Genomic DNA, 15,966 nt, shown 5'->3' with positions numbered 1-15,966 from the left:
CTGTTGGTTCACAGATAAAACGAAGTTGGAATAGCCATAGCCTGCGTACAAAGACAAATTCCAAACCCTGAGACAGGCTCTCGAATTGTATCCGCAGGGCAAGCATAAGAAAAGCCGCCCTAAATAGACCTGGCGGTGCTCGATCGGACGGAGATGCGGGAAGTTTGAATGACGTGGTCCGTTGCAAAGGCTGCTGTCCACAGTCTTGGATAGAAAACTGTTGTGTTAACCTTCTGCCCCACTGTGGATACTAAGAAGAAGAATAAAATGCAGGAGGACAGGATTTATAATGTTATGAATTAGAAATTTTAGTGTTTATGTAAAACTTTTTTTTCAGAAAGTTGTATTAGCTATCTTTGATGGATCCAATAGTGTAACTGGCAACAAAGCCTGTTTGTGTAAACGGTTATGATTACTCATAATTACGGTTTATGATTACTCATAATCGATACAATTATAATAATATAAGTATAAAATATTATTTTATACTTTATTTCAATAAAAAAACACTGTCCAACATTGGGTGTCCATAACTGGAGTTTGGGTGTCCATCACTGTGGTTTTAGGTATTTTTTACAAATATACAATTTACTGAAAAACCAATAGTTTAAATCGAGCTAGTGTTCATTCATCTTAAACGGCATGATATTCCTACGATTCATACCAACTTTCAATATTGTAACTCAAAAATTGAGCGAGTAACAGCCAAATCATTTGTAAAAAATCCTTAAGGTGTCCATTACTGGTGCCGTTACGTTAATGTTCATTAATATTGCATAGCAGTGAACTATGTACATATATTATAAGGTACTACACTGCAATGAGATAAGTATGTTAAAAGAGAATAAAATCATGGCCATACCGTATAATACAGAATAAAATAACAGTGAGGACAATATTTCTTACACTAACAGTAAATGTGGCAAAGATAATGATAATAAGTAAGTTAGAATACAATCAGTCAGTTTCCATCAATTAATTTCTACATTTTAAATTTATTAATATAGCTTATTACACTAATTTAACTAACTTAATCATTATACTAACACTATTTTATGCCTACAACTTTCAACACCGAACTTAAGAGGTATTTTCCCCGCAATCTACTTACTCAGCGTCAGTCAACAACAATAATACGTCTAAATCATTTTACTTCCGACTTCCGCGTTTAACCTATCATACGGTGAGTGGGTGGAAATAATGTTATGAACGTTATGATAGCCCGTTTCGTTGACAATAATCCAGCATTCAGTGATGATTTGCATTGTTTAACGATATATTGCATAGTCGAAGAATGACCGTGACCTCTAATTTCTTTTTGACAAGTGGCTATTGGAAACAGTCATCATTATCACCAAATCAAAAAGCATTCTATTCCCAGCACATACTGACTTATTTTGCTAGTACCCAACCTCGAGTTTGCGCCCTCAGCGGCATCTATACTCGCTAACCTAAACACATACAAGTCGAAGTGCTGCCTCACGCCTTGGTGATCAAGTACTCTCATCGAAAATCATAGAGGGCGTTGCAAGTCAAATACGGATGATCAATAAATTGATGAACTTCCCAAATTATCAATATCAAATGAAATAGTGTCAATGTAGTTAATCAATAAATATAATTACTATAATAAATAAATTAATTAATGCATTAACAATCTCCCTTGGCCCTGACCGATATGAGCCCGACCTTATTGTAATATACTTAATAATATACCTATATGTTCTATTTCATACATACATTAAGATACATAACTCAGACAATGAAGCAATGTATAAGTCCCGACAGACTATGTCCCGTTACAACCACCCCCTAAATTTTTAGGAAATGCAATTGGATAAAAATTTACCTATTTAAGACTTATACATGAAACCCGGTATGTGAACATAAAATAAATATTATTAGATACATACAATCTCAATAAGTTCCGTTACAACCACCCCCTAAATTTTTAGGAAATACAAATGCATAAAAATTTACCAATCCTTGCAAAATATAACCATAATCAACTTTATGTGGAAACAATATGACCAATAACCAACTCATAACAAATGAAACTCATCAAAATTGCAACCAGTGTTTTAGTGTTACCATTAAATTTATCATTCGAAATAACAGTCGTTGTGCCCTTCGCTATCTCGAATATACAACGAGTTCGGATCCCCCTACTGCAGATAAATGCCACCCACTCGACCAGCGCACCCAATGAAGACAACAAAGGTGTCATTACCCGACAGGCGTGCCCATAATCAATCCTATCAGGTAACTCATTTGATAACTCTCTTATAAGAATTCATCAAACGCCTTATATGTTTCTCAGTGATTTCTCCATACGATCGATGCATTGGTTGAATTGCTTACTGTTTTCTTCCCAATGTCTTTACAATTAAGAAAAGAAACTAAGTAACAAAGTTAAACTAAATACTTGAGTTGAGACCCATATCCCCTCTCAAATATGTGATCGATTAGAGCCCTCACTGTAGATCCTCACCGAATGTCCAGTCAAGCAGACACCATCTACGACACAGGTATCATTATCCAATAGGCTTACACTATCAGTAGTCCTCTTGAACAACTCATTCGATAGCCCCCTTATAGAAGCTCACCAAATGCCTTATGTGCCTATCAGTGGTTTACCCGAATCGTTTTACTTTTCTACTTGAATTAACTCCACTTCAACACCTTCACAACTTGATATTTTAATGTTTTAACAATATTTGTAATGTGGTTAGGTTATGGGTTCTATTGTCAATGGCAAGTAAGATGAGATATTAGAAAGGCTTAATGGAAATAAATTTAATAAATACCTTTATATATAATTTCCAGTATTTGGTGTAAATATCTTGAATATTGCAGTACTCCCAAACCCCGTTCCTGTCCCGTGTGATCTTGATGTCCCTACATATATTTAATATATTCTTTTGTGATTATTAATACATATATTTTTTTTTATTATTTTCTTTTTATTATTATTTTTTATTATTATTTTATATATATTTTTTTTTTTTTTATAAAGGAAGACCACCACCTTCCCCAACAAGAATATGTACAAACATATCAGCCTTAATGATGAAATTAACCATATTTTACTTTATTACAGGAGTCGAGATTATGTGAGATTGGACTTGTTCAATTTGTACGCATTCTTGTGTCTTCCTCCCGACACCATCATTAGTATTTTTTTTTTTTTTTATTTTTTTTTTCACAACATAGCTTAACATAGTTTTCTTAATATCCTAATTTTCACAATCTTATATTTAATCATCCTTAATTATAATTATTAGTCATTTATAATATCTAGACAGGTGAATTGTATTAAAATTTCCCCTCATGGCATTTGTAGTAGGTTCCATTAGAGTGTACACATTAGGAAAAGGCACTGCCGCAACAACATATGGCCCTTCATATAACAGTTCAAATTTCTTTGTTACTTTAAGGTTAGCATCTGATTTGTTTAATTTACGAATCTTAACTAAATCTCCTATTTGAAACGTTATTAACTTATGAGATTTGTTGAATTGAATCTTACGTTTCTGGCTGGCTTGTTTCAAATTAACCCTAACCCTTTCTCTTATTTCATTTACATTAAATTCCTTTTGCATTTTTAGGTTACATTTATCAATGGTAAGTTCGTTTCCTTGCCCAAACACTACCTCATTGGGTGTGAATCCTGTACTTTCATGGAATGTGTTATTATATAAATTTTCAATGCGCGGAAGAATAGTGGCCCATCCCCTATGGTTGTTACTGCAGTATGTCCTAAACAATCTTCCCAACTCCTTATTCACCCGCTCGGTAGTGTTTGGTCGAGGATTACGAACCGTGGTGTATATTGTTTTCAGGCCCAAAGCTTTTACACCTGTTTTCCAAGTATCACTTATGAATTGGCTTCCGTTATCAGTCATTACGGCTTTCGACTTCAGTATTGATACAAATTTCTTGAACTTACTCAACACGGCTTTGGCAGTAGCTTTCTTAAGGTCAAATAGCTTTACAAATTTACTGAAAGAATCCTGTACTACCAAAATATACTGTGCTCCAAACCTTCCTTTTGGTAACGGTCCATAAAGGTCAGCCATGACAAGGTCACCAACCTCTGTGGTTATAATGGATTGACATTCTCCTACAAACTTTATATTGTTGCTCTTTGACAACTGGCAAATGTGACATTTTCTTAAAATATTCTTTATATCTCTAGACATTCCCATCCAATAGAACCGGTCCCTGACATACCTGAGGATTTTCTGGGAACCCTGATGGCCCATTTCTAGGTGTACTTGACTAACTATTTCTTCAATGAGTTCCTTCGGTAAGACTATGACATCATGAGTTTTCCCCTTTTCCGTGTAATATAGTATGTTATCTTGGATTTTACAATATTGACTTACTCTTTTGTACTTAGTAGCATTCAGAGACGTATTACTGTTATTGAGACTAGTCATAATAAGTTTACAAGCTTGATCTCTGCTTTGAAATTGTTGTATATTATTTAGTTTAGCCAATAATAATTTGTTTTTCCCTCCCTCCATGTAATTTATTTCTGGACAGAGTACTTTATCCTCTTGCATGAACTCTGTGTCAGGTGGAAACCGGGACAATATATCAACAGCCACATTCTCACTCCCTTTCACATGTTCTACTGTATAATCAAACTGCTCTAAATATAAAGTCCACCTAATTATCCTACTATTGTACAATTTCCATGATTTAATAAAAGTGAGTGCTTTATGATCTGTCCTAATCGTAAATTTGACTCCACGCAAATAGGTCTCAAATTTCCGCAGACAGTAGATCACAGCCCAAAACTCTTGTTCCGTTACTGTCCATTTTAATTCTGGTCCCTTTAGGGATTTACTACAAAACCCTATGATGCGCATATGCCCATCTTTGTCATATTGATATAAAACCCCCGCTAATCCAACCCCAGAACTATCAGTCTGTAAGTAGAAGGGCTTGGTCATGTCTGGATGATGTAGCATGATAGATTCTAAGAATGCTGCCTTTAGTTCGTCGAAAGCCCTCTGAGCCTCGGGGGTCCACAACCACACATTGTCCTTTTTTAGTAGTTTACACAGTGGTTTCATGATATTACTGTAGTTAGGTATAAAACGCCTATAGTAATTACACAATCCTAGAAATGCTCGGAGATGTTTTATTTTTTTGGGAATTGGAAAATTCTGTATTGCATCAATTTTGCTAGGGTCCGTTTTTATGCCCTCTGTCGTTATTATATGACCTAACATTTTGATTTCTTCACAGATAAAGTGACACTTTTCAATGTTACAAGTAAGTCCCGCATTTTGTAATTTATTTAAAATAATATCGATATGTTCTATATGTTCTTCGAGGGTGCCGTTAGTCAGAATAGCCAGATCATCTAAGTAATTAACGCAAAATTCTTTAACCTCTGGCCCTAATATAAAATCCATTGCTCGGCTAAAACTACCCACAGATGTTTTAAGACCTTGAGGAAGGACATTATAACAGTAAGATTTGCCATTAAACGTGAATCCGGTGTATTTTTTGCTCTCTGCTGAAATAGGTATCTGGAAATATGCGTTATTTAAATCTATTATACTGATGTATTTAACACCATGAAATGAATTTAATATGTCTATTTGCATTGGGGGTGCTTCAGATTCCGCAATCATGTATTTGTTTATCTCTCTGGCGTCTAATAAGACTCTCAATGAACCATCCGATTTAAAGGTATAAGTTAATGGACTACTATATGGTGTGGCTTCCCGTGAAATAATTCCATCCTTTTCCATTTCAGCCAACTTATCCTCCATTTTCTTTCTATAAGCATAAGGCACAGGGTACGATCGTTTGATATGGGGTGTATGTGCTGCCATTTTGATATCATGAGTATAACGGTTACAGCGTCCGAGAGTTTTCGTGAATACGGGTTTATGATTAGACAGTACCTCTTTTAGTTTACTAAGTTCTGTACTGGATATGGATACCCCAGGCTTAATGTTTTGTATGTACGCAAGAGCGTCTATAGGCTTATTTATTTGGATTTCTCGTATCTCTTTCTGTGTATATGAAATTGGGAATGGAAGAAATTCCTCCTTATCCTTTATACAAATATATAACCCTCTTTTATTTGCGTGTTCCAAGTTTAATATGGCTTTATTTGCAACTAACCAATCAAAACCTAATATAACTGGCCTTATTAAATTAGGTACTATCAAAAAAGCAGTTTCTACCACAGTATTTCCAATTTTTAAAGGCAAGAGAACTAGTTGAGTTATTTTAGAACTTTTTTGACCTACAGCTCCGCGTATCTGTATCGGTTTTATAGGTAAGAGTGCAATATTTGTATGCATTAAGCTTTGCCAAAAGGTTTCAGAAATACAAGTTATGTCACTTCCAGTATCTATTAAACATACTACCTTTTGATCAGCTATTGTTATGTCTACTTCCGATTTTACTAATTCCGTGGCTACCCTCTCGCATGCATTATCCTCATCCTCGAACATTGAAGCTACTAATGATTCGTGTGTATAAAATGGATAACGGGTTTTTAGTTCGACATCAATCGACAATGCACGTACAAATTTTAATATTGTTTCTTGTGTGACGTATGGTTCGACCGTGTTATTAAATCCTAAGCCGCAAGTTTTGTCAGTACCCTTTCCTATTATAGGCTTTAATAAACCGTCATTACGTATACCGAGTGTTTGTCCCGGCTTCCATCCTAGTTTTAATAATAATCCTAACCCATATGTTGAATTATTGTCCCTCAGGTTACTGGCTGATAGCGGGACAGGGTTATCAGCGGCATTCAGTTTAAATTACTAGCAGACTCAACAAAGTTAGTGCCCTCAGGTATAGCAGGGAGAGGTTCCATTTGTTCTAATTCATTAATGGCTCTAGCATCAGGATTTCTATCTACTACAGGACCGTTTCTTGCTTTCCCCTGGTTGAAGTTTCTATTCCAGACACGTGGACGAAGCTCAGGAACGGGGTTGGGTCGTCGTTTATTTCTTTCTTGGCGATGAACGTCATCTAACTTGCGAAGAAACTCACAAGCCTCTAAAGTCCCGGATTTGTTGCTGACCGCCCAGGCATATTGTACTTCTTTAGGGTAATGTTGTATAATATCATTAACCATTTGTGTTTCATTCATGGGGTACGTTAACATCTTGGCTTGTCCAGATAGGTGAAGAAAGTGACTTAGCATACTCCCCTTGGTAGAATCCCAACAATTGCTAACAATACTCCTCCGTAAAAGGCTCTGTTCCGCCTCTCCCCAATATGTTTCTAGGAAGTCACGCTTGAAATCTTCAAAACTGTTCCACCGCTCCAGGTAGATCCGCGCCCAATTTCTCACATCTCCTCCCAGGCATTCAACGATAAGCTCTGGTTCGAATGTTATACCCTGAACCTTCCGTAGATAAGATCCCAAATCTTCTAAAAATGTGGCTGGGTGAATTCCATGTTTGCCAGGGAACTTGGGCTTATCGAGCTGTTGAGGCATTACTAGCTGAGGTCGATGCCCATCATTGTCGGTACGCGTTTGCAATGTACTAGTGGACTGTGCTGACACGTTGGGGTTTATCGTAAATGCTGTGTTGTTCAATGATTCTTCTAGTTTTCCAATTCGCGAACTTAGTACTCCAACAGTTCGCCTCAACAAGGATTTCATGTAGACCATTCTATTAGTAGATGGAGCTACTCTTCCATCTCTTTCTTGCCCCTGAGGTACCATTTCCCTTTCAGGTTGGCGGGTAGGTTTTGCTTTGCGCACTCTTGGCATATTTATTTAATAGTTATTCACGTTCAACTAGATATAACACTGGCTTTCTTGATGAAGAAGACTACTTAAGGTTTTATTAACTGATGCTTCTAACTCTATGCAGGCGGTCCTGTTAAAGAAGGAAAAAAAGGTAAAATACTTGTTGTAACTCGCCTAAGTATTTAGAACCTACTCACTGTCTAACTAAAATAAGTATAGTTAAAGCAAAACTCTCAACAACCACTTCCGTGAAAGACCATTCCCGCTATAGATTAGTCACCACTAAATTTGTCAAATCCCGGAATGTCCAATGCTCGTAGTAATATTACAAGCGAAATCCATGAAATCTGATATTTACAGTCACCCAAGAACCAGATCACCTTCGATGACTACTATCCTTTAGAACTTTTCCGGTGATGAACGACACTCGCGAACTAGACCAGTAGATAACGAGGTTCTATATGAGCGTCCTATAATTATTTCTTTTTTCCACATTGACAACTCCGAACATGATTTTATATTGAGAAGTAATTATTGAATTTCTGTACAGCACTTGCAAAACAATGCAACAATGACAACTCAACAACCAAGTTACCACCCCCAATATGGTAAGAATTAAAAGCCCTTACGTGTAGTACATCGGCAACTGAAATATAACCTATCCAATAGACAATGTTCCACCCGCCACGACAATAAACTCCATCCTGTAAGAATAGTATCTGACATAAACCCTAGATGCATAGCTAACCTTCCACATGTATACGTAACATACCTAGATGTTATCCTAAGAAGCACGAAGACAACATACCTATCTTCCACATACTTTTCTACCTACCTCCGTTAGTGGATAAGTATTAAAGGTTTACCTGTATAACTGTATGGTCATTAGCACTAAAGCGTTTGTATTATTATAAACTATCCTATTGTATACTCAATACATAACTATTCTAATTCGTTTATCTTGTATGATCACCAGTATTAACCATGTTATATTTTCGAATTTTCACCTAAACATATTTATTATAGCTTCCTTCCTTTCCTTTTAGTTCGGCAACAATATAAACTATCAGAATCAAAAGTCAGTAAGTAAGTATTCCCAGCTAGATCAAATGTAAATAAAATAAAGTAAATATGTTTACTCATAAGCATCACAACAAGGAATATATGGAGAACTAACCTTTAGTAGGTACCTATATGATTTAATTTATTTCCTATAATTTTCCTATGCTTAAAATTTTATAAATCGTACTTAATTGTACTAGTTGGGTCCTTCATAACGTCACTATAACTTTATTAATCATATCTAGATGAGAAACCTACCGGTTCGATTACTGGAGTTATTGGTTAATAATAAGACTAAAGAATGATATAGGGGTGACCTCAACACATTGTTATCACACTATAACATTTTACCAGTGCATAAAAAGCCTAATGTCCGATGGCCGCACAATATTAATATGATTATAAACACAAATACATAACCCCTGATAAAATTGTTAGCGAATAAAACTAACATAGGTAATAACTTAACATACTAAACTAATAAACTAACGAACTTGTACGGGGAACGCACAACAAAATATTAAGTACCAAAATTAATTAATCAAATGCCAACTGATGTAAGAAATAGGATTAACAATATGAATTTAAAAGAACATCAAAATTTCTCACCAATAAAACATTAAACATACCTACTTATCATACAAGTTTAATTATCATCCTGTATCTTGGTTAACTTGTTGAATTACTGTTATCACATTACTTTGTGAGTATTTATTGTAAAAAAAATTAGCAACTGTACGCATATTTTGCAAATAACCCACGTAATATTAATAGGTGTTCTATTTCTAGTAACGAACGAACGTAAGAAAAATTGAATTTAAATGTACCTACCTATTGATTGTAACACTATACTTATGTATGTATTTCAGTCGAGGAACCATAGTGCGCATATAAACTCTAACAGGTTTCTGATGCACTATTCACTTGTAACCTAAATGTTTTTTATTTTTGAATATCTATGAACAAGGAACTAGTAAGTAACTAGCACCCAAAACCTATAACAAGCGGCCATTATAATTATTCAACTGTACCTAATAACCGACAATTGTTTAAAACCAAAGAGAAGAAAAGAAATGATAGTATAACAAGAATAAGTAGATATCCCTTATTATTTCTATGATGTGTGATTACTGTGATTAAGTAGGTTCTGACATAGGTAGTCGACCGACACACCTCCATACCATACCGGCCCTTAGGCTTATCCTACAGCTATTATGACCACATGTATCACACTTTAATAATCAATCTTCCTAAAAGAACAACCTAATTTTATTATTTATAGTAGGTATAAATAATAAATTAAGTTGTATTAAACCAACTTCCTTGCATACCCTACCTAAATGCAATGCTTCGAAATTATTTCTGATGTGGTTGATACTACACGCAAAGATACTATAACTTCACTAGATAAAATTAATGTTCAGACACATAGGTATACCTAGTGCACCTAAACTATAAAATTCCGGGGAAAACACCATCTATAGGAAATGGCTTGAACTACGGTAAACTCTTCGATCAACTGAAGCGTCAGTAGTTAACTCACATCACTATTCCATCCTAGAAGTACCAAATAATTTCGCCAGATGGCGCCACAAAATAAACTTTGGAAAAAAGACAATCTTTAAATAAACAAAACATTCAAAACGCCCTCTGTGGAAAAATATTGAAACAACTGTAAAATCTTTTGATAAATCTGCAGCACTTTTCTTAGAATTACCAAATAACTCCGTCAGATGGCGCCACAATATAAAATTTGGAAAGGAGATAATTCTTTAAATAAACAAAACCTTCAAAGCGCCCTCTGTGGAAAAATATTGAAACAACTGTAAAATATTTTGATAAATCCGGAGCACCTTTTCTTAGAATTACCAAATAACTCCGTCAGATGGCGCCACAAAATAAAATTTGGAAAGGAGATAATTCTTTAAATAAACAAAACCTTCAAGGCGCCCTCTGTGGGAAAATATTGAAACTACTGTAAAATATTTTGATAAATCCGGAGCACCTTTTCTTAGAATTACCAAATAACTCCGTCAGATAGCGCCACAAAATAAAATTTGGGAAAAGGAATAATCTTTAAATAAACAAAACCTTCAAAACGCCCTCTGTGGAAAAATATTGGACCAACTGTAAAATACTTTGATAAATCTGCAGCACTATTTCACCTTAGGGAGCAACAAAATCCCGCCAGACGGCGCCACAAAATAAAATTGGGAAAATGCTAAATTTTAAATAACCAAAATTTTACAAAACGCCATCTGTGAGAAAGGATTTGAACTTTTATAAAGACATAAATCGAACGGCACCTAAATCAATAACCTTCTACATTATCTTTCCTAAAAATTCGGGAAAATTCCGTCAGATGGTGCTACAAAACTGGCCTTTGATCCAAGAGGATAAACTCCTGCAAAACGCCATCTGTGGGAATGATTGGAACCAATCTACTTTACTAATTCTAATTACCAAGCTTGCACAATTCATCCTTCACGATTTCCTTATTGAACATCCAGCCCACTACCGGATTTATACTGAATAAACAATCGGTCAATCATCCACTGATTTTAGTTTAGTAGTTGTTGAGAGCGTGCTATCAACTATTATCTCCCGTATCATTAATCCCAGTTAGCGGTAAATCAGTCGGGAAACACACCAGTCAGGGCCTCAACCTAACCCCATTTCTGAAGTTACTACTCTCAAAATTATGCAAGCGCCATCTAAACCATATTCCATCGTGAAATTTTGGTACCTACATTACAAATTTTATTAATACAAACAAGTCAAAATTTACATTTTCAGTTTGCTGAAAATGTAAATCTTGACTAAATAAATAACATCCTGACAGATAACATAGTCTATACATCTATGCCTAGTCTAGTATTGTATACAGTACACCCTATATTTAAATTAATAAGAAAATTACCCAGCCCTTCAAATTGAATTATCGTCAGAAATAACCCTAAACCGTTCAGTTAAAAGTTTTAACTCCTAACGAATATTGCAACACGAACGCCCCTAACGGTCGCTTCTCGAACTGAATTAACAATCTGATATGGACAGAGTTCGAATCCTGCTAACCTCTATTTCCCTTTCCTTTCTTACTAAATATTGATGACAACGCCACCACCGGTCATTTCTTGAACTGAAACGAACAATATGACGGACAAGATTCGGATCCTGCTAATGTACTTCCTTTCATATAAATAACAAACAAACACAACACAATAACTAATTCCTGTAAGCGTCCATTGCAAGTTTCTCGATTAAATATGGCAAAAATGAATTAAGTATGGACCCTAATCTTTAACATCCCACACTGAATTCATCATACCTACCTACTTACTTATTTTGAATCTTCCTTTCTTTTATACCCATATTAAAAGAATTACTTTATCAGCCTTTTTAAACATGCGCCAAACCGATAACACTTTAAATCCATCTAACAAAGTAAAATTTAGGTCGTAAAGAATTTATTAGAAAGCGATCTGGAACAAAACGTTATGTCAGCGCCACCTGTGTCATTTCTTTGGAACTACAGTAAATCATGGGTCGATACAAAACAATCCGGGTTTAAAATTCAAATACCGATGACTTTTCCTAGTTCAAACAAAATGTATTGTACACATTATTTTTTTTTTCTCTAAATGCCTATTTTATTGTACGCCTACACATATGATTTTCCTATTAACGTTTTCTCTCAATCTCCTTCCGTTTCACGGCAACAATTGTAGGCTAAAAGCCTTTTAAGTTTTTGAATAATGCAAAGCACAAATAAAATAACGTTCCTAATAACCCGATCCTGTTTCTAATAATTCTGATCACCCTATCCTGGTCACGGCACCAATTGTAATATACCCCCCCTGTAGTGACTCTCTTCGGACTCTAACCTACCTATTTGAGACGTATTTTTCGCCCTAACTAAACTGAAACGAACTGAAGAGAAGTTTTGTAACGGTATACGTGTTTTGCATTATTCGTTTGGCCAATACGTGATCGTCTAGTCTAGCGGTTAGGACTCTACATTGCCGAAGTAACTCAAGTTCTTTTAGGAGGTTGAGAGAATCCCTACCCTAGCACTAATCCCTAGAACCCTAGTTCATAATCCCTAGTTTATCTAATTTTTAGGACAACAGAACAAAGCTCAAGCAATAGTTATTTCTTAAAAATATACATAATTGAGAGTGATTTAAAAATATATATTATATATATATAAAAAAGGGGTTTTTTTAATTTGAATAGAAGGTGCGCCCCGCCTCGCACACCCTATGAAGGACGACCAGATCCGTCCACCAGACCCATCTACCTTCTCTAGCCCACTGGCTCTATTCAAACTGGGTTTTTTTTTTCCAGTCAGTCCCTAGGAAAGGATCTATTGATTGGGATCCAGATGATGTTAATAATATTTTATTCAGCTTCACAATTCGGCACGGATATCTCCTGAGCCTACTTAAGCATTTATTCGACACGGATATTTCCTGAGTCTACTTCTGTATCCATAATATGTAATAGTTATTCGGCACGGATAGTTCCTGAGCCTACTCTTGTATTTTCGACACGGATATTCCCTGAGTCTACTTATACATTTATTCGACACGGATATTTCCTGAGTCTACTCAAAGTATATCGTCACAGTACAATGTCTTCCCATAATGGACATAATTAGAATATAATTAATATCTCCCATTTCAGCTTGTGTCAAGAGCAATCACTCAAATGTATCTCTATATTGTAGATCTCAGAGTTATGTGACAATTAATATTTTATCGATGCTGGCTTGTGTCTACCATGGTACCTACAAGTTGTTCGAGGTGGTTTCCCTGCCTCTAATTAACTTCATCACAGTCAAGCTCAACATTACTTATTAATAACTAACTGTCATCATCTCCTGTATATAGTATATTGGTAAGTTTGTAAGAAGAATCCAATTCAGCAACTGCTTTCCTTTACCCAAGCTGATAAGAAATCATTTCAATTTATTTATCGGTCGTAAGTAAAGCACGTACTATGAAAATATTTTCCTATCTTATTCAAAACTCAGTAAATTTTATTTAGAATAGAATAAAGTTGAAACTCTTATGGCCGTCAATCGCCTCACTGACCCTAATTATAAGATTTTGTTTAATATTATCAACATCTTATCCAAACCCAAACCAATCATTATTTATATTAGCATAATTAAAGGAGAATAATAAGTATAATAAATTATTATTAATTACTGAATATATAAGAATTGTCTTAGTCACAAGCAGTCAAGTAATAGATACTATTTTGGTTCAAATATACTTCACATGTATATCTGCTTATGTAAAAGGATAAGTACCTACATAAATCCTATTCTGTCACCCATTAATTACCCAAATGATTGACTCTAAAAGGTACCTATAGATCTGCGATCCTTAACGATTCCAAACCTACCTATAACATAAGCACATTCACCTATCCAACCTACAACACATAACACCCTCATTCATATTACCCAGGAATTAATTTGTTGGTGCCGAGTCCCTAAATTATTTGATTCCAAATAATATTCCACGACAAGTAGGTATATACCAGTATACATATCGCCATCCGTTATAACACAGTGATGTTTATATCTCGGTTGGTAGGTTAGGTGTTTAATTGTTTATATAATAGGATAGTTATACCTAATAACCCGATTAGTTTTAGTAAGTATAATAAGTTTTAAGTTTTCCATTAAGTTAGTAAATAAGTACATAATAGGTACTTTTGTTTCAAGGTTATTATTTTTGTAGCTTTGAATGAGATTTAATTAGATAAGTAATATATCAAATGGAGTTAGTTAATATTGCAAGTACATAATAAGGTTAGAGATCATTTCATAAAATAATGAAAATACCCCACAGCAAAATTAGATTAATTCACTACTAAAGGAGATGAATAGTATGTTAGGCAAGTACTTACTTATGTAAGTTGAGATAAGTTAATGCAAATTCATCAATCCCTCAGTGAATTAAATGCAACCATATTGGACCTTTTGGAATCAGGGACTCCTTAGCACATTCAAATAAGTAAATAAGATTAAATAATGATCCGCTAAAGGGATGAATTCACTTCAATATTAAAGGAGGTAGTCCAATATAATTTATATAGAAAATTCCACCCACCGGTAGCCAGAGACCCCACATTAAACCTATAAAATAAAGGATTATATTAACATTCTTCCAACTCGTCTGGAGATGTAAGGTCTCTTAGCTTTATGTAACTCGACAGCACACGACGAAAATATTAAGAATCTCAAATCTCCAGGATCACTGCTTCTTGTAAACTAGAATCCTGAAGATTTCTTAGGGGAGAGCCACTGTTAGAATTTATTTATATCCTCCCTGATTATTTCTACTATCATAATATCATAGGTAAATAAGTTAAATATCCGGTGTTATTACATAGTAATTGGACACATAATATAACAAAACAGAAGCATTATTTAAAGGATTAATAAACCATAAGCATAATAATAATTCCCTGTAACCATCATAACTTTACGCCTTTAGATTATCACTGAGTAAATATTTACGATATGTTACAGCCAAGTAGGTAAGTAAATAATTAATTATAAGTGCTACATTATTTTAGATTCTGGTTTAGACACGATCTTTCCCGCTCATTCGTTTGCCACTACCTCATAAAACCTCATGTCCTAATTTTCACTAAGTATTGACCTATAAGTAAATATTATAACAATAAAGCTAAGCCCACTCGTACGTTACGAAATATTCTGGAATTATCATCAACATCAGCCTCCTATATACAATACAATGTTTAGTAAAGATAACACAAAATGATAACTAAGATTTTCCTAATGCTCATACACCTACCTGCCTAAGTAAGGTGGATAATACAAGAACCTCTCTATATTTCTCACAAGAAAATGTTACCTTCTAATAAGTGGTACCGGAATAACTACATATTTTTAAAATGTTAATAATATTTAATTTGAACTTGTTTACTTATTATCAATAGGTAGGTATGTAGAATCCAACAACGTCCATGATCTTATAAGGTAAAGCCTCACCTAAAATTTCCCTTTCCCAAACCATTTACCTATTCACTCTACAGCTACAACTCTTTATGAGAAATATAACTTTCCGATAAGTGAAACACAACTTTATTCTAGTAGAAATTTGAAGTAGAATTATTTA

General features: G+C 34.7%; 2 protein-coding genes across 2 annotated transcripts in view; one reads left to right on the top strand and one right to left on the bottom strand.

Moving 5' to 3' along the window:
- Window positions 1-15,966, top strand: part of LOC119692030 — a 136,158-nt gene that overhangs the window by 104,768 nt on the left and 15,424 nt on the right. The window lies entirely within an intron of this gene.
- On the bottom strand, window positions 1,600-9,269 carry LOC125490807. Its single transcript, XM_048631141.1, has one exon. The coding sequence runs from the start codon at window positions 7,763-7,765 to the stop codon at window positions 6,791-6,793; it is 975 nt and encodes a 324-aa protein (XP_048487098.1). The 5' UTR covers window positions 7,766-9,269; the 3' UTR covers window positions 1,600-6,790.

This window comes from Plutella xylostella, chromosome 28 (assembly GCF_932276165.1).
Source record: "Plutella xylostella chromosome 28, ilPluXylo3.1, whole genome shotgun sequence".
In the NCBI taxonomy this organism is placed as follows: domain Eukaryota; kingdom Metazoa; phylum Arthropoda; class Insecta; order Lepidoptera; family Plutellidae; genus Plutella; species Plutella xylostella.
This window is presented reverse-complemented; position numbering and strand designations above follow the sequence as displayed.

Coding starts and splice junctions, on each gene's coding strand:
- LOC125490807 (XM_048631141.1), bottom strand. CDS start 7,765: ATGCCAAGAGTGCGCAAAGCAAAACCTACCCGCCAACCTGAAAGGGAA.